This window comes from Triplophysa rosa, linkage group LG9, assembly GCF_024868665.1.
Source record: "Triplophysa rosa linkage group LG9, Trosa_1v2, whole genome shotgun sequence".
NCBI lineage: Eukaryota > Metazoa > Chordata > Actinopteri > Cypriniformes > Nemacheilidae > Triplophysa > Triplophysa rosa.
The window spans coordinates 6,137,240-6,156,606 of record NC_079898.1 but is presented as its reverse complement, the minus strand read 5'-3'; the positions used below and the strand labels follow the sequence as shown (position 1 = coordinate 6,156,606).

The 19,367-nt window shown below is 38.8% G+C and overlaps 1 protein-coding gene across 1 annotated transcript in view; it reads right to left on the bottom strand.

Moving 5' to 3' along the window:
* Nucleotides 1–353: 353 nt before the first annotated feature.
* Nucleotides 354–19,367, bottom strand: part of micu1 (mitochondrial calcium uptake 1) — a 57,308-nt gene continuing 38,294 nt past the window's right edge. The window contains exons 6-12 of the mRNA XM_057342089.1: nt 11,305–11,419; nt 9,561–9,643; nt 7,448–7,648; nt 6,318–6,455; nt 3,858–3,966; nt 1,302–1,391; nt 354–1,057 (exon numbers count right to left, since the gene is read on the bottom strand). Of these exons, the coding sequence (XP_057198072.1) occupies nt 894–1,057; nt 1,302–1,391; nt 3,858–3,966; nt 6,318–6,455; nt 7,448–7,648; nt 9,561–9,643; nt 11,305–11,419 (900 nt within the window). The 3' untranslated portion in view covers nt 354–893. The remainder of the gene's footprint in view (nt 1,058–1,301; nt 1,392–3,857; nt 3,967–6,317; nt 6,456–7,447; nt 7,649–9,560; nt 9,644–11,304; nt 11,420–19,367) is intronic.

The window sequence follows — 19,367 nt, the reverse complement described above, 5'->3', positions numbered from 1 at the left end:
GGATAATACTACAGATTGTTTACCTGACAAAATATGACTATTGAATATAAAGATCTTTGAAGACCAAAATAGCACGCTTTCAGGATATAGGACTGTATATCATTTCATATCTCAATAGTCTTTATGGGGTGCAGAAAGCCTATTTTAATGAACAAAGGGTTGCTAGTTGATCCCAGGGATGTATAGTTATATGTAAAAAGTACAGTCTGCCCTGTAAAGATGGTGGGAAGCCTCAGCTTGATGTAAAAAGTACATAAAGAAACGTGCAATTTTGTGTGTCAAACCGAGATGGCGGTTGAGGCAAATTTACAGACTACAGCTTTAAAGCACAAACACATAAATACATCACAGACTTCAGTAGCATAAAAATGTTTTAATAATATAATTTTCAACATCACTTATAAAGTCATTCACTTATTAGTAAATTATATTAAATGAAAATGGCTTGTTTAATTATTTGGGTTGTATTTTGGTTTTCTCAAGAGAGCTTTTTGCCCAAGTAGTGGCAGCAAGTGTTTCTAAATCAAAGCTGAATAACATAAATCTAAACATTCACCAACACCCTTAAACTCATAGCACTGGCTGTAGGACACAGAGATGCGTTTTATTTTGGTGACCTCTTGCTGTTTTGTCGCCACATGCCATCGTCAAACTAGTGTATGCAGAATTACACAATCCAACTTCAAAGCTAGTTAACAACATCAAATAAACACAAGTTAACCATGATTTCTTTATAAAGTTGTCGGTAGGCGTCTAAGACATGGCACGGAAGTAGAAGATGCATGAGCCATTGCAGCACACGTGCGACAGATGTGCCATCCTAATGAGTTCATTCCTTAATGATTAATGAAAGTCCATACGGAGCGTAAATACAGAGGACGGCTCTCTGAGAGTTACTGCTGTTTCGGCATGGCAAAGTCCCAGGCGGTGTCCTGGGCGCACTTCCACATGGCGCGCACCAGCCGCGTGAAACCCATGTCCTTGGGCTTCTCCAACCCGCGCATCAGCCTCTGTTTCATGATGGAAATGAATTCCTTGTTACTCAGCTCCCCGTTACCTAAAAGACAGAAAACGAGAGAAAGAGATTAAGTAATATGATGGTAAATACGGCCAACTTCATGTTATTTTAAACCTGTATGACTTTATTTCTTCGGCAGAAGATATTTTGAAGAATGTTGGTAACGGTCTCCACACAAACAACACTGGTCCCCATTGACTTCCATTGTATAAACACAAAACCACTGAGACATCTCTCAAAATATCTTCTGCAAGTCCAAAAAGGAAAGTATCCGTTCACTCACCGTCGCAGTCGAAGAGTGCAAACACCACATCACACACATGATCCGACAGCTCTACTTTGGCCACCGTGCGTGCCACCTGCTTCATAGTTGCTGGAAAGAGACGGAATGAGAAAATTATTCAACTCTAAAGATTTGTCCTGTATACTGCTGGACTTGATCAATACAGGACATTCGTTCCCTGCTATAAAGAAAGAAAAAGATGGCTAGAGAAAGAAAGAACAGCCTGCGGAGTGTGTTTCACTGGACAGAACTCAATGGACATTAAGGGTGAGGAGGAACCAGAGCAGCCACAGAAAAACAAGAGCATCTATCACAGTCTGGCTTTCTTCCAGATGAGATGAGAGTGATGTAAAAGATGACGGGCTGATAGAAAGTCTCTTTGGTGTTCATGAGGAGAGGTGTATCAGAGGAGCTTCAGAAGTACAGTGTTAAAGGTGAAAGATGAGATGGAGCGACACTGAGCTGCAGTGACATGAATCCTGTGATAAGCCCGCTGTGGATTTAAACACGACCGAACTCACATGTACGAGCTGCACACACACAGACTGCACTGCACTACTCTAGATTTATCAAACATCAATATTACTCTTGCGCAACCTTATCTGAATAAGTGACAGTAAGTATAAGGGTCCCTGGATACTAGTGGTGAGTTACAGAATGCAGCAAATCCACTGATTTCAATAGAGAGGTGTTGCAGAGACACGACATCGTGAAGACTCTGGTTGTAATTTTTTATTTTAATTCCTGAAGAAATGGGAATTTAAAAAAAGAATTTCTTACTAAGCATTTTTTGTCTTGTTGTCTAGCAAGTACTTAAATCAAGATACATTTGCTTGACAAGGAAAGTGACCTGAGATATTTAGTCTTGTTTTATTAAAGAAAATAAGTAAGTTTATGTTTAAAACAAGCAAAAAAAATCTGTGAGGTAAGAAAAATAAACTTGAATTTAGTTCGACCTTTTTACTTTAAGTAGGTTTATATTTTCCTGGCAGATTCGTTTTGCTTGTTTTAAACATAACTTGCAATGTGGAGATTTTTGTGTCATCTAGTGGTGAGATTGTGAATTGCAATCAACGGCTCACTTCTCTCACCACTCTCTTTCGAAGCACTATGGCGACTATTCGCTTCATTGCCGAAGGAGATAACGTATTTACAAAACGCACTCTGTAGGGTAGTTTGTCTGTTTAGGGCTACTGTAGAAACAACATGATGAATTCCATGCAAGAGGACCCGCGGTGTATGGAGATAGAAAGAGCTCATTCTAAAAGAACAAAAACATAACGCTTCATTGTGTAAGGTCTTTATACACCTCTAGTTATTTATATGTATGTATTGCACCTTCTGTCCATAGATCCTTCAAAAAACTACACACTGGACCTTCATGTGTTCACGGATCTAATATGACGGATGACTTACATGTAGCGGTCCATAGAAACAGTGAAACAATAGAAACAATGAGGCATCTATGGTAGCAACACTCTCGTTATACAAACGGCACGCAATAAACAACACTCTTTTGCACAGACAAGCACATCTCACATTTTTCTACAGATGATGTTTGAATCTAGTGTTGTCTGTAGATGTACACTGAGAGCTGTAATCTCACAGAGCTTTTAGCTGGCGTGGGTTTGAAGGACAGAAAGGTGAGAGTGTAGGATGAACAATTAAAGATGGAGACTTTTAGCAGTGTGTGAAAGTGCACAGGTACAAGTGTGTGAGAAGAGTCAGCGAGGATGAAGAAGATTATTAAAGCACTGCTGGGATGAGCCCCAGCTGCAGTGAAATGGGATGCATCTGGCAGTGTTTAACAGCGCAGCCGCTCTGCTGATGGGCAGGCCAGACCAGATATTGGTGATGCAATATGGAAATGAGTCAAAAGTGCTTCACTGCAAAATCTTGCAGAGCCACCGCTGACCATAGGCATGACACTTAGCAGTTTATTCTGGACAAAAGCCCTTTCCTTATACAGGCCGAGACCATCCGAGTAACTAGAACATTGATCGCCTTTATTTGTGTGACATTTATGGGCTTATAAATCTGATCTCGAGAATAAAATCTGTGTATGCTATGCGATTAGGACAGGATGAGCCTATCCAAAATAGTAAGTATAAACTAGATATGTACATTTTCTGAAGAAAATATGAGTGGTCCTTGCCGTGGCAAAACTTGGATGCTAACATGAGGCTAACATGATTAGAATGTTTGCTAACATGATGATCAAACATTTAACGTGTTGCTAACATGATGTTAACATGATTACCGTGTTGTAGCATTATACTAACACAATTAACATTTTTTAACACAAATAGCATTCTGCTAACATGATGTTAACGTGATACTTAAAGCCACGAGTGAAACAAACCAAGCCCTGTGTCTCTACGATGTTCTGATGCAGAGATATAGGTCTTGCTAAACGGTTGCTAAGATTCTGTAAATGGATGCTAGGGCGTGGCTTGACCGCTTCATGATGATCCTGAGAGACTGACTGGTTGCCTTTATTGAAAATGCTGAAAGTAAAGCTTCTAGATTAGGTCAAGGTTTATAGGTTTGGTATACCTTTATCTATAGATGCTCCAGCCATATGATAGAAACTCAGCGCGGTGTCGACGTCGTTCACGTTCTTCAGGAAGGTAAAGAAGTTCTCCACTTCTTCAAACGTAATACCCTACAATCACAGAGACAGAGCCAAATCACTTCCCATTACTACAGCAATTCATTTTGTTAAATTCTTTTACAACACTTTCGTTGATTCAGTTCAGAAATGAAAGAGAGATGATGAGCTCTTAACAGAGATGTTGAAAACATGCTGAGAGCCTGTGGACAGTAATTTATTATCTCTTTAACAAGCATGATTACAGAAAGAGAGGATGAGAGAGCATCTCTTTATAAGAGAAGTGTTGTTAAAGCGGCCCTATCACACGCGGTTATCTCATTAGTAGTATTGCATACTTTGTATCTTCGAAGAGTATTTAGTTTGATCACATTTATAAAAGATAGATACAGCTGTACGATTATTTCCGAAAGCATACGGTGCGGGCGGGGGGGGGGTGGGGTAGGCTGAACTAAAGAACGTATAAAGCACCCATTGCCAACAAAACACAGACATCAGTTTCACTCACCGCATGCGGTTCATGTCCGGCATCTTTTATCAGTTTCAAACGATCTCCAAATCCAGCATTATATCCACCGTTTATATAACATTCATCACCCAAATGCAGTGAACAAACAAACACCTGAACTTCGCGAACGTATGCTCTCTCTCTCTCTCTCTCTCTCTCTCTCTCTCTCTCCTGCACACAAGTGAAAGTGACGTCTGCGCATGCTCCTTCTCCTGCTCTCCTTGCTGCTCTCTCTCTCTCTCTCTCTCTCTCTCTCGCCAGCACACAAGTGAAAGTGATGTCTGCGCATGCTCCTTCTCGTGCTCTCCTTGCTGCCGCGTGCTTTTCCGGGAGAATTGTCCAATAAGGGACTAAGAAAAATTGTTACGAAACAGTTTTATATGTTCGAAGAAAACTTTCCGTAACCTGTACGATCGCTGGGGGAGTGTATCGAGCACAGAAATACTACGTAATACACCCAACTCGTTTTTTGACAAGTTGACCAAGCATGAGAAGACTGCACGTTTAACATTGTAAAGAAGTCAGAATGCATGAAACACTGATGAACCACCCCTTTAAACTCGCGAGGGCTGCAGTACTCTCATCACATCATTTTTATGAAATAATGGGGGAATGTTCCCGAGTTCAGTTCAATGCCACCCTTATTACAAAATTATTATTTCTCCGTATTTCCTTATTTTTTTATGTAGCTGAACTGATGTAAGTGATGCGAATTGAAGTAAAGCAAAGGTAGAGTTCAGTATGTTGCTTTTTAGCCTTTAGCCAAGCAAAACATGGTCGGTTTATAAACCCAAATGCACAATACATCACTTCGAACAAAAGCATCCGCCAAATGCATTATATAAAAATAAATGAGTGGTAATGCCAGCTGTTTTTCTTGATATGTACAATAATGTTTCTTAACTGCTATTGTGTATGTGATTTGTTTGTTCTTTCTTAGAAATACACTTTGCATTAAGACTCTACACTCACAGAATGTGGCCTTGTCTCCATTCTCTGCTTTTACGTGTACACATTTGGCGGGTGCTTTTACTCAAAGTGGCTCACAGTGCATTCAATATTCTTTAATGGCAGATTTTTGGGGGTTTTTTGGAAGCAATTACCATGTGAACTTTTCCTCTGTTTGGTTTCAGAATGTGCACTAGAGCAAAGAATCAGAGATAGTAAGGATTGAATTAATAAATGGTTTGACAAAAATGTTTCATTTGACTTGATTCCATATCACTACAACTGGTCAGTTGTGAGACTATTGGATTTCTCTTGACTCTCATGGTACGTGCCTGACACAAAATTCACCATATCGCATGTTCTGGAAAACATTTAGCCGCTCTTCTGTAGCCATGGCAACTGAAAGCATGTGTGTGTGTGTGTGTGTGTGTGTGTGTGTGGAAGCTCAGGGTAGATGTGCATGCTTTTATTGTAATTGACGCCAGACAATCTTACAAAACCTGTTAAAAAAGCATTTCTGCCTCCTTTTTCACCTCAACATACAAATGAATAAGAAATTATACTCTGCTTAAAGAACATTTTTAAACACGAAATGACTTTTTTTACCGCCATGTGTGTGTTTACGTGCATGAATGAAGCAAATATTTGTGCCTATTGCGTCATGTCTGTGTTTTGTTAGATTCTAATAAATTCTCCCATTCGCCTCTATACATCATGGCCTCCTAATCATCCCCATATGTACTAATTGGCTTCATAACTCCTTCCTCTTTCCAACTGACACAAATCTCCACTCTGTTTACTCCCAAAGCTTATTTGTTCTCGCATTTGGTGTCAGTTTTGTACCCGCTTGTAGTCATTGCTACTTCATCAGTGTTAAATGTTAATATGCTCTCTTTCACACACACACACACACACACACACATATTCTTCATATTAGTGTTTTGCCCACCTGTGCGTCCTTGAACATCCGTTTGAGGTTCTTCTGCATCAGCTTGAGTTTGCGGGACTGAACTCCGCTGTAGGCCAGCAGCATTCCTCCAAACTGCTTCTCCGAGATCCTGCCGTCCACCGGGTCATTCCTCTCAAACTACACACACACAAACACGAAGTGCTTAACATTAGCTTCAGCTGCTCAATACAATTTACAATGCATGTTCGACTGAATACATTAGTGTGGGTTATGGCACTGCTAGGTCATTATGGCTTTAGCAGATTTAAAGTAGCTGACAGCGAAAGTCGAAGAGCTTTTTCCATAAAATGCATCAGCATGATGCTATTAGATTCATTTAAAGGGACAGATCACCACAAAATCATGAATGCACCATATCATATGATAATATATACAAATAAAAATCATAAAATATGGAGATGCGAGGTTTAAAGTCCCCGTGAACCGGACGTTGCGATCATTTTTACTTCCGTATTTTGAAGCATTTTCGAATGAAATGTGAGAAAAATAGTGGGCGTGGCTTGTTTTTTTTCTCTGCGATTTGATTGGTTGCATAAAAACAGCCGTTGCATTATGAAATGGAACTGGGAGCAGACTGACAGTTGAAGGGGAGGAGTTAAAAGATGCTCTGCCCAAGCCGTCTAACATGCGCCATTTCAGATGGATAGTCATTACAGGACGGAAGTGCATTTTCAGATTTTAACTGAAGATTGTGAAGGCACATGAATTGTAAAAAGAAAATGACCCACATGGATAAACTATTTACAATAAATGCTGCAATATTTCATGAAAAAATAAGAATTGTAATTTTTAATTTCACTGGGACTTTAAGCCTGACAGAGACGATATAAAAGTAGCATGGTGGCACAGCCGCATTGCTGTTCAATAAGGTTTCATTCATTCTCCTCATGGCTCAACCCCACTCAACACTAAACAAGGATTCATGTGCTGTTATTTCCAGGAAAGCACAAAAAATTCTGTGTGGAATGTGGCTGCACAAGTAAATAATGCTGGGCTTCCCTTGAGACCGAGGGAACTCTTAACTTCAATTATCGTTCTTTCCTTTCAGATACATCGTCTACACTTCTCCATCTTTCCTCTCTTTCTCCACTCGGCTGTCTGCGCCGTACCTCGAGTTTAAGCACGTCGTGCTGTAATTTCCTCTGAAACTCCAGGAAACTGCTGATGGTGAGTTTGCCCTTTAGATCGGCTCCAAAGAAGTAGGTGGTGAGAGCCGAACTGCAGCCGCCGGTTTTCAGAGTGTTTCCTGTGGTCGAGCGATCTCTGTGCCTCATTCCCATACTGGTCTGAGAACGAATGATGCTCTGAACCTGGAAAAACACCAAGAGTAATTTGTAATTCCTTACATTTGTAGTTCATTAACACTAAAAATCCTTTAAAAGTGTCATTCTTTCCTCTTTAAAATGATGATAAGACAAAAGTTAAAATCAATATAAAAGAACCGAGACTTCAGGTTTTCATATTTCTTCGCCATAAACATGTTGAGAGTGACACAAGAGAAAAAAGAAAGGCTCTGAGAGAAACCGTAGGAGGTCTATAAAGGTAAATGTCTTAATGTCCAGGTGTCGAGGGATGGAGGACGGGTTCAGCAGGAACAGGGTCACTGTCTAAAAACATCAAGGACGTTTAGCTCCTCCGGTTCTCTGGGAATAAGGGTAGTGTGTTGTTAAGCAGTGATTTATGAGGGGTTCTTGGACGCCAGCTAAAGATAAGCATCAATAAATCACTGACTGTAGATATCCTGATGTTTAATGAAGCATTTCAACATCAAACCATTCTGATGCATTTAAAATCTAAGCACAACTATTTCAAATCTATGACTGTACAAGACACACAAGCTTCAGGTCACTGATGCTCGCTGACGTCTAAATACTGTTTTTGGTGAAAAAAGACTTCACATTTAAAGAACATTTTAAAAATGGTTCAGACACCTTGTGTTGTGTACACAAAAGTTCACTGGTACCAACGTTTTTTTCTCAATTTTTACAGTTAGCATGTGACATCATGGGGTGTCATGGCAACTGGCACAGTTTTTCTGTAAAATGGCATAAATCGGAGAATGTGAAAAATGATCAGCAAGCCTCATATATGTTCTTTTATGTGAGCCTGGATAACGATCAATTTTTCAAAATTGAGATTTTTACATCATCTGAAAGCTGGATAAATTGTTAGGATAAGGACAATATTTGGCTGAGACACAACTATTCAAAACTGTGTAATCTGAGGGTGCAAAAAAATATAAATACTGAGAAAATCACCTTTAAAGTTGTCCAAATGAAGTCCTTAGCATAGCTTATTAATCACAAAAATAAATGTTTGATAAATTGGCGGTAGAACATTTACAAAATGCTAATGATTTTTGGCATAAAAGAAAATCAATAATATTTTAAATGTTTTGTTGGCTATTGCCACAAATATTCCTGTGCTACTTTTGTGATCCAGAGTCACATTTTTGACATTTTTTTCTTTAGACTAATGGATTGATCACTTAAAAAACAAATTTTCTCCAAAGTAATATAATTCATGAATTAATGGATTTGTAGGAACTGACAAGATTTTTGTAGTATACAAAAAGTCTTAATAAAAATGACCGTAAGTCCCGTAGTGATTTAATAAAACTGATCATGTTCTGTAGAGCTGAAAAGTGTTTACTGATGGTTTCAGAGTAACATATTCTCTTAGATGTGACTGTGGTATCATCTCTGTTAAACAGTGCATGTACCCATAATGCTTTGTGAAAGACTTTAAACAGGTAACGGATGTTCAATGACTTTGGAAACAAAAGGTAAATGTAGCCCAGGAGGCAAACTGAAAAAATACAGATGATAATACACATTTGCAAAATGCACACATAGAGTATATGATAATCATTGCCTCCAAATGCAAAACATAAAATTACAAATATTATCAAGTAAAAATCACCGCATTAAATTAATGTGCAAATAATATGAGAAGAAAATACAATTTTGGAATAATCTTTCATTTGTTTATATTTTCAATTAAAACCTTTCAAGTATTCCATAATCCTATCAGTTTACCTCTTGAAATGACACAATCTACCCTTAACATGGGGCAAATTGTGTCATCTGACCACTTTTACATCTTTTTATTACTTTTTAAAATTTCAGTTTACAACAAGCATCCTAAAAATTCCCACAAGGTTACCCTTTCTTCTCCACAGGAGCTTAAAAGGTGTCTTTGAAGGTCTTTGTGTTCACCTACTTGCTCAAACTCCTCGAGGTCGACCTCTCCGTCTCCATTCAAGTCAAACATCTTGAAGGCGATTTCAAAGTTCCTCTGAGGAGCTGCAGGAGGACAGAGCAGGATCACTCTTATCAGCAACCCACAGGTATGACAACATAACAGCTGGACTTGGTTTTCAAAAAAGCAATACACTTGCTTTCATGTTTTTATGAAACGGAACGCTTGTGTATTAAACCACAGTTTAGACTAAGACCATAATATTCACAGCTGAAATCTGCCATTCTCCTCTCTTCAAACTATGATTTCAATATCACTACTAATACAATTACATTTAAAACCAATCCCGTTGCGATAACATTTAAGTGAAACTGTTGATTAAGAATGATAAGAAACTGAGTTAAGTATGTAACTTAAAATGTAACTTATTAAAAGGTTCTTCAGTTATTTAGATGAGTTAGTGTAAAACCATATGATGTCATGACTTATTTGACATAGTACATCAATAAGTGAAGATCAGCTAATTTCTTTCCAAAACATCGTATTAAAACATTAGAGTTACTACAGTAAAAACACTGTCAATTTGTGAGGAAATATTGCTAGCATTTATGAGCTATTTATATATAATACATTCTGTATGGGTGCCAAACAGTGTTGGGTGTAACTAGTTACTAAGTAATTAGTTACTGTAATTTAATTACTTTCCCCTTGAAAAAGTAAAGTAAGGGATTACTCTAATTTTTTCTGTAATTTAATTAGTTACTTCTGATGTAATTAAACTAAATACTCAGTGTAATATATGTGTGTGTGTGCAAGGAATGGACATCAAAATTCAAAGTCTAACTTTAAAATCCGTGCTTTAATGTATAATTCTCACATTTGTAATACTTTGGTCAGTTAAGAATACTACTTTATGTAGTTTTATATTATTTATTTGAATGAATGAAAAGAGCCGTTTCATGTCTTTCTTTGAATCACTTAAAGGAGTCATATTGCATGGCTAAAACGAATATTACTGTTTGTTTTAGATGTAATGCAATGTGTATACACCATTTAAAGTAAAAAAATACACATACCGTGCATGTTTGTATCTCCTCTTTGCCCCGCCTCTCTGAAATGCGCTGATTTTTTACAAAGCTCATCGCTCTGAAAAGCGAGGTGTGCTATGATTGGCCAGTTCACCAGTGCGTAGTGATTGGTCAAATACTGCAAGCATTTCACGGAAATGTAACGCCTCTTACCATATTCGGAACATCAGGTTCCAAAGCAATTGTACTGACAGACGATACAATGAGATTTACAATTACGCCCACCTTAACTGCGTGTAGATTTGGGCGGTCTTAGTCAAATCATGTTACGAAGTTACGTAGATTCGCTGGGGTGTGGCGTTTCAGGCAAGTCTGGGTGAGCATTCGCTTTTAGATAGAATGCATCTTTTGTTCTCACACTTTCATTTGTGCAATTTTACGTGTCTAATACATGCATGGGCAACTGATAACACACCAAAAACACAGAAAAACACGTACTTCCGCCATATGACCCCTTTAACAAATCAAGGTTGATGTAGGATATAGAAAGTAATTAGTAATAAGTAATTAAATACTTGTTGGAGAGAGTAATTTGTAAAGTAATCTAATTACACTATTGAATATGTAATTAGTAACTAGTAATTCATTACTTTTTCAGAGTAACTTGCCCAACACTGGTGCCAAATACATCTGTGAATGGGATATAAGTACATTAGTAACCAATGAGACACACTCACTGGAGAGGACGGTGGTGAGGAAGATGTAGTCCGAGAATGAGATGAGTCCACATTCCCCCAGCGTGTAGAAGATACTGTCCTCATCAGCAAACTTCTCCCGGTCCTGAGAGATCTTCTGCAGGTGCGCACACAGAAACACAGATACAGAGAGTCAGCAGTGCTTCTCTTGACCACTAGGTGGAGCATTCTGTTACAGTGCAGCTCCATAGAGTCTGAACAGAGCAGAAGATAGACGCACTAGCATGCTAACACGGACACATACAATCATGCAATGTTGCATACTCAAACAAGAGACAAGACAAGAGCAAAGGACATGAAGACTATGTTATTATAACGCAACGTCATTATTACTAAACAGCACTCTTTTTACGGCTGTATTTCAAAACCTACACAGCCATACACAGTCTATACTAAACAACAAACAACTGCTCGAATGTCACCTTACAAATCACAACATCACCCTGTATTGCATACTTCTGCAATAAACTGGTTCACATTATACAAGTATCAATGAGAACGTGAACACAGTTGACCCGTGTTGTGATGTAGAAAGACAGCGACTGAAGAACAGGTGCCACAGAATCAACACTATCACTTGTGGGAATAGAGACACGCACACATATACAGTATGTAGCATGCTAGGGTTCGGTGTCTGCTCATATATTGTGTTACCTCAGTCTGAGGGGATCCCATCAGTGTGTGAAGGGGAAGAAAGAATGGGTTAAAACAACCTGACCATCACGCAGTACATCAGGCCGACTGAACACAACACACAAACACACCACTGTGATGACATTCATCCAGTTCTGCATCTCAACATGCAAAAATGTATGTCAAATAAAAATATCTATTATGTGAAATAACAAAACTAAACTGCAAATTTAAAACAAATTCCAAATCAAATAAAAAAGGAACAATACAAAAGTCGCTTTAATATAAACAAACTAAGATTTTTTTACATTTAAAGTCCCAGTGAAATAAAAAATTACAATTCTTATTTTCTCATGAAATATTGCAGCATTTATTGTAAATAGTTTATCAATGTGGGTCATTCTCTTTTTAAAAATCATGTGCCCTCATAATCTTCAGTTAAAATCTGAAAATGCACTTCCGCCCTGTAATGACTATCCATCTTAAATGACGTATGTTAGACGGCTTGGGCGGAGCATGCGTAAACTCCTCCCCTTCAACTGTCAGTCTGCTGCCAGTTCCATTTCAAAATAAAACGTCTTGTTTTTATACGTCCAATCAAATCGCAGAGACAGTCGAAAGCCACGGCCACTATTTTTCTCATTCTAAATTCCATTTCACTCGGAAATGCGTCAAAATACAGAAGTGAAAACGATCGCAACTTCCGGTTCACGGGGACTTTAAGAAATATCAGCATATCCATTTTCCGAATTTGTAATAATCACAGCGACCCCTGCTGTTCAAAACATGTATTGCGATTCAGATAACATTTCAACCGAGTTGAATCATCATATATAATCAATTTTCAGCTGGCTCGCGGTGAATCGTTACATCCCTAATTATCATTTTTGCACATACTATATACTATATTACGTCTCAAATATACTCTACATCAGTGTTTCCCAACCCTGGTCCTCGGGGCACACCTACCAGAATGTTTTAGATCTCTCCCTATATGAAACACCTGATTGATGAGTTGAATCAGGTGTTTCATATAGGGAGAGATCTAAAACATTCTGGAAGGTGTGCCCCGAGGACCAGGGTTGGGAAACACTGCTCTACATGACAGTACATACATGCCTCTAGCTACACAAACTTGATTTTGAAAGTTTCTGAAACAGGTCAGCCCCAATACTTAAACATATAGTTCACCCCCAAATTAATTTGAATCCATAATTTACTTGCATACAATCCTACTGCACGTGTAATTTACCACCATTAGCATTGTTTTACATGTTCAAAGTCTAACACGATCTTAAACACATTCAAAATATTCACTTTTTTACCATGGTGGGAAAAATGACAATGGTAGTCAATAGTGTCCCAGGACTGTTTGCTTTCCTACGTTCTTCAAAATATCTTCTTTTGTGTTCAACAGAACATAAAAAAAATTATAAAGTAATTTTTCCTACTATGGCAGTCAATGGTGGCCAATAGCTGTTTGGTTACAAGCATTCTTCCAAATATCTTTCTCTGTGTAACAAAGAAATTTACACAGATTTGGAACAACTCGAAGGTGAGTAAATGAAGACAGAACTTTCATTTTTGGTGAACTGTTCCTTTAACTTACCAGACTGATATCTATACAGACTAGAATATCATAGAGACTCTGGGATGGGGCGGTGTGAAACACCCAGTAAACACCCTAGCAACAACCTTGCTCTGACCTAGCATAGCAAATCCTTTCCAACTGTATAGCAATGTGTTAAATGAAACCATTTATGAAACCTTAGCAGCCGCACAGCAACACCCTGGCAGCCACCCACAACCGCCCAGCATCGACTCTGGAAAGGCCATGCACATCAAAAATGTACAAATCTAGCATTGCTGCTCTTCTCTCAGTGTGTAAAGGGTTTTGTGTGTCTGGGACAAAGTGAACATTATTTTTGTACTGGCTTTGAAACTGGTAGTAGTGGGAATAGGTTCAGGCAGCAGTGTGTGTGAGGAGGAGCGGTGAAGGGCTAATAAGCTCCAGGCTCACTATGTCCCTGCCGTCACCTTCCAGAGACACTCAGGAGACGCCGTCTCAGATCTGAACGCCCAACAGCAACATTAACAGTCAGATAGAGCGTGCAGCACACTACGCATTAACTCCACGCTAAACTCTCTCTGTGGAGACACCGAGGGCACAGACAGAGCGAAGCCTGCGAGGTGAACAGCCTCTGCAAAACAGAACCAAAGAAGGTGGGTGGTGCAGAAGAAAGAAAGAGATGTGAAAAAAAACACTAGAGTCAGTCAGTTCTGATCTACTGATGAGTTCTTCAAATCTGTAGCTGGAGAACCAAGAGTCTCACATTGACATAAACCTGAAATCTGTTTTGAAGCAGGGCTGGGTATCAATTCGGATGTTCCGATTCGATTCGATTCCGATTAACAAGCTCTCGATTCGAGTCAATGATTACAGATTTAATACAAATCCTATAGATATTTCTAAAAAAAGATCAGTAAACATAAGATTACAATGGTGAATTAAAAAATGAAATGTAGAGCCACAAACCTGAATATTAAAACTGTAAACACACTTGGGTATATTGAAACAGAACAGTCGCATACCTCGATCAAACAGGATCAGGTTATTTTACATTTAAGAGACAGTATAACAACAAAATGTCGCAAAATTAGCTGTAAAGAGTTTTATGTGAAGGTGATGTTAAATTCGACGAAACACCTGCATCCGCCATGTTAATGAAGCAGTGAATGAACGATACGCTCCCTGTTGTAACATCCACCCGTTGTAAAAAGAAAAGTGACATCTAGTGGAAAGTAGTAGCAATGACATTCCCGTTAATAAATGTTCCGTGTTTGTGGAAATGTGAAAGAAAGAAAATCGATTCGCGGCTTTTGAGAATCGATATCGAATCGACCGCATTTGAAAAAACTTTTTTTTTTGCCCAGCCCTAATTTTAAGTGTTTGATACACATAACTGTTCAGCATGCTGCACTGTAAAAAAAAATGCCGTAGAAAAAGGAAATTTTTCCAAAATACATTACACGGTTTTCCTCTACTTTTCTTGTAAATTTGCGGTGTTTTCTGTAATTTGACGTTTTTTGACCGTATTTCAAAAAGAGTGTAAAAAATCCCATTAAAAAACAGAAATTTTCTGGCAGCTGGGATAGCATATACCGGAAAAATAAGTTTTCCTGTACAATGACATGTTTTCCCTGTTTTTTTCTGTAATTTGACGGGTTTTTTAACCGCATTTAAAAAAAACTATGTGAAAAATCTGTAAATAAAATATAAATGTTTCTATAATTTTCTATAATAAAATAAAAATGTTCTCAAATTAACTTTTTTAAACATTATAAGTGAAAAATCTGCAAAAATTACATTTTTTTTACAGTGAATGATATAATGTGACTGTATGTTGTCAATATGGACACACAAATGACTTTCTGAGCTTCTGAAAAATGGTTTTGTTGGAGTGGAATGTAGCTGAGAGATTTGGACGCTGCATTAACCTTCTTTTAAAGGAGGTTCTGATATTATCCATCATTTCTGTTCTAGTTCAGCTCCTCTAAAGATGAATAATAATAATCTTCAGAGCTGTCCATGTGTGTGAAAAAGATGGAGAGAGAAAGCACAGACAGGTAACAAGCCTCCTTGTCTGCCAATAAGCGTTAGGCAGTAGGCCTATGGAGAGAGGATAAATGTGAACGGAAGGAAAGCCTGCAGCTAGTAAAGACAGACCCGGTCGAGTATAACAGGCCGCTTAGTACATCAGACTGAGCTCAAAGACTGCTCACCGACAAGTCAAACAATATAGATCCAAAATACTGACTATAATTGTGATATTAATAACTGATGTTATTGTGCTAATAATACAAAATATGCTAATATTGTAAATAAGCACCGGTATCCAGTTGACATAGTAGTCCAACATAGTAGGTGTTGGTACAACCCTGTTTAACATTAAGAGCTAGAATCGCAAAACGCAGTCGCGTACGGCTCGGAACGTAATTGCAGATTGAACCTAGTTGCGAAGGAGCCGGAAAACCCAGAACGAAATTGCGCACAGACGAAACCGACGGGCCTCTTGGCAAAGAAGTCCAGGGCTCCTTTTTGGTCCTAGTCCAGCCCTGGTGCTATTTGAGCGAAGTAAACACAAATTTCTATTTCCAGTTCTTATTATTTTTATACACGTACCAATTAAAGGAGAAGTTTGCAATCTATGCATTAATGGTGCCAATGCGGAAGTGTGTTTAAACGTGGCTGAAAGCAATCTATTGCATTTCTCTTTGGTGCCACTCGTGCAGAAACTGGATTCTTTACCTTTAACAATAACATGTTCATTATGTACACAGGATTATTTTTGATTTTCTGATTAATTTCACCTTCTGCTTCTTCCTATTAAGTCCTGCTTTAGGAGACCTTTTGCGGCATTAAGGTAATAAGATCTGTCTCTGTGGGAATCTCTTCACAGGTGCCTGTTTCCTGAAACACAGGGGGTTTCATGCTTCAGATATGGCACCAGACCTTTGCTCCACGTGTTTTGTAATGTGTGTGTGTGTAGCACAGCCTGATCTGCAGTGTTGTAAGTTAACAACCTGATTACAAATTATCAGCAGTTCTGCTCCATTAATGCCAGGGCTCAGATAAGGTGTGCAGTGTAAAGAAAGCGAACAAGTCCCAAGTCTCAGAACTCCTTCAGATTGTAATCTGGCCGAACAAACACTGTTTAAACAATGCTGTAAGAAAACGAAGCCCAGCACACATACATTTCACTTATTTTCTGAGCGATGACAACAGAGCATCTGAATCAAATGAAGCTGGTGCATCTATATGTGCATGTTTGAGGTTTGATTTTGACAAGCCGATGTGAAAGTGGTTTTCCACACCTTCAGGATTACAATTCAGTCAAGTTTTAAAGTAAAGGGCCACTAATTTACAATTTAGCACTACTAAATAGTTTTGCATCGCACAACTGAAGTTTTAATGTAGTTAGCCTAATATTTATAGAAGTCTCAGATCAGGAGTAATGGTTGAAATAAAACAGCAGGCTGACTAAACTAAATCAATAAGCTCTTATTTTAATCGAAAGACCTCAATCCTTTCCACATATAAAACAATGCTGACATTAACACTCTCTTACAGCTCCTGAACAAAAACAAATCCTAACATCCTAAATCCTAAAAACAGTGCCCCTCTGCGTGCATCACTCGGTGGTGTGCAGGTCAAATCAGTCATAATAAATATTTCATCTTGAGAAATGTTTTTAATCAATGTTCATTTATTGATGCACATCAACTGTGCAAATTCTATCAAAGCGATATGGCCTAGTTGCAGAAATTAGCGGCTTTCGGGCCGCAGGAACGATTTCGTAGTTCCGCAACTATTACCAGGAAGCTTTTTGCTGTGTTCGCACCGCAGGAACCAGCCGTAATTTTAGTTCAGGGGAACCTTTTTGGAGGAACACTTTAGCTCCTTTTCCGAGGCAGGGGCTGTTTCCGAAATAGCCCCCTATACCCTTATATAATGCACTATTTCCATTTTTAGTGGTGTCCGAATTCATAGTGGACATTATTGAGTGCACTCATTCAATCCCATGATGCATCATAATAACAAGTGTACAACCGATGTACACTTGCGGCTAGCTGCTAGCCATCTATCGTGATGCTCGCTTTGAATGAATTCCCATGCTTATATGACGTTGCTGTCGACCGGCTTACGTCCCTAAATAGTTCCTTTTGCCGGTGCGAATGCGAAAGTGGAAATGGCCTGAGGGAAAACTTAGTTCACGGATGACACTTTCCGGAAGGTTGTTCCTGAACTTATCCGGTCGGAAAGCGCCTACAGGTAGGGAAAGTTCACCCAAACTGCCATCGACCAAAATCTTGTCATCATTTATTCATCCTCATGTCATTCAAAACCTGTATATGCCTTTTTCTTCAGTGGAGCACAAAAGAAGATATTTTGTAGAAATGTCTCTGTGTTTTTGTGTCCATAAAGTCAATGTGGGCCAATGTTGTTTGGTTACCAACTTTCTTCAAAATATCTTTCTTTTGTGTTCTGCAGAAGAAAGAAAGTCATACAGGTTTGAAATGGCAGAGGATGAGTAGAATTTATTTTTGGGTGAACTGTTCCTTTAAAGACTGTGACAGGGAGAGCGAAGTCAGACACACTGGGCTCTACAATGACTCTACATGTTCCTGCAGGTCTCGCAGTAACTTAGGCCCTACAGACAGTGTGAAAAACTGTCCTGCAATGTGCTGTCATATCTTCAGGATGCAGATCTGGCAACCCACTCAGTGTGGCATCCCTGAGGGCTCTCTTTCAGGGCATCATTACACAGTGCCAGTGCTGTTCAGTACCGTGCCACCGCTCCAGTTAGGGGTCAGACTGCAGGGCACCAATCACAATGGCGAGAGATGATCGAACTGTGACAAATGATGTATAATTGTGCCATGCTCTCGGCCACACTTATAACAGTATAATGCATCTCTGATAGATGCTTGTCTCAAATAAATTGCATCTGGAGTGCAGCTCATGTTCTTCGCATCCCTTGCAATGTATCTTGGGGCAGGGGAAGGTGGTTGGAATCAAACTCTGGTTCAGACCAAGCAGTCAAGTCTGAATGGGTGTTCCTAACCTGAGCGTGAAAAACTGGGTGTCCTTACAACAGAGAATCTTAGATGCCTGAATGCTAGAACTAAATAAATACATAAAATAACGTAAACCTGATTTTATAAAAACATTGTACTAACCTAAACATGTGGAATTCCTGTGACTTATTCTTGTTTTTGAGTTAAATGAACTTAATTTAAACACGTTAATTCAACACGATTTTCAGTTCAGCATGCTTGACTGAATTTGGAGAGTACATTTTGAAATTAACTTATTTGATGTGTTTCCAGAAAAGACAGCTTGTTAGTGTTTAAAGGTATAATATGTAACATTTTTTGCAGTAAAATATCCTAAAACCTCTAGACCAGTGCTGTATATTTTGTTCAGTTGAGTACTTACAATATCTCAAATGTTTCCAACTATTTGTAAATCATGAGAAAAGCGCCATTTTACGGACCGTGTCTGGCAGTCGCCTGTCAATGGTGTCATATCCACGTTATCAGAGACACTAGATGGAAAGCCCACAACCTTCAGCGGAATGCAGGAAAGGAGACTAGAGGCTGTTATATGATTGGCTGAGGTGCCTCACATGATTCGCTTTCTTCAGACCTTGCATCTCCCTAATAACACAGTCTCTGGCGTTACCCTCGGTTTCCGCCAGAGACGCCTTTACTGCCGTAGAAACCATGACAACACAGTCTCATAGACAAATGTGAAAGTATTAGTTTGTAGCGTCTATTAAGCAACTATATTGTTTTGCGCAGTCGTTATGGAGCAAAATTATTCTTTACCGTTTGCAGACGGTACTGTT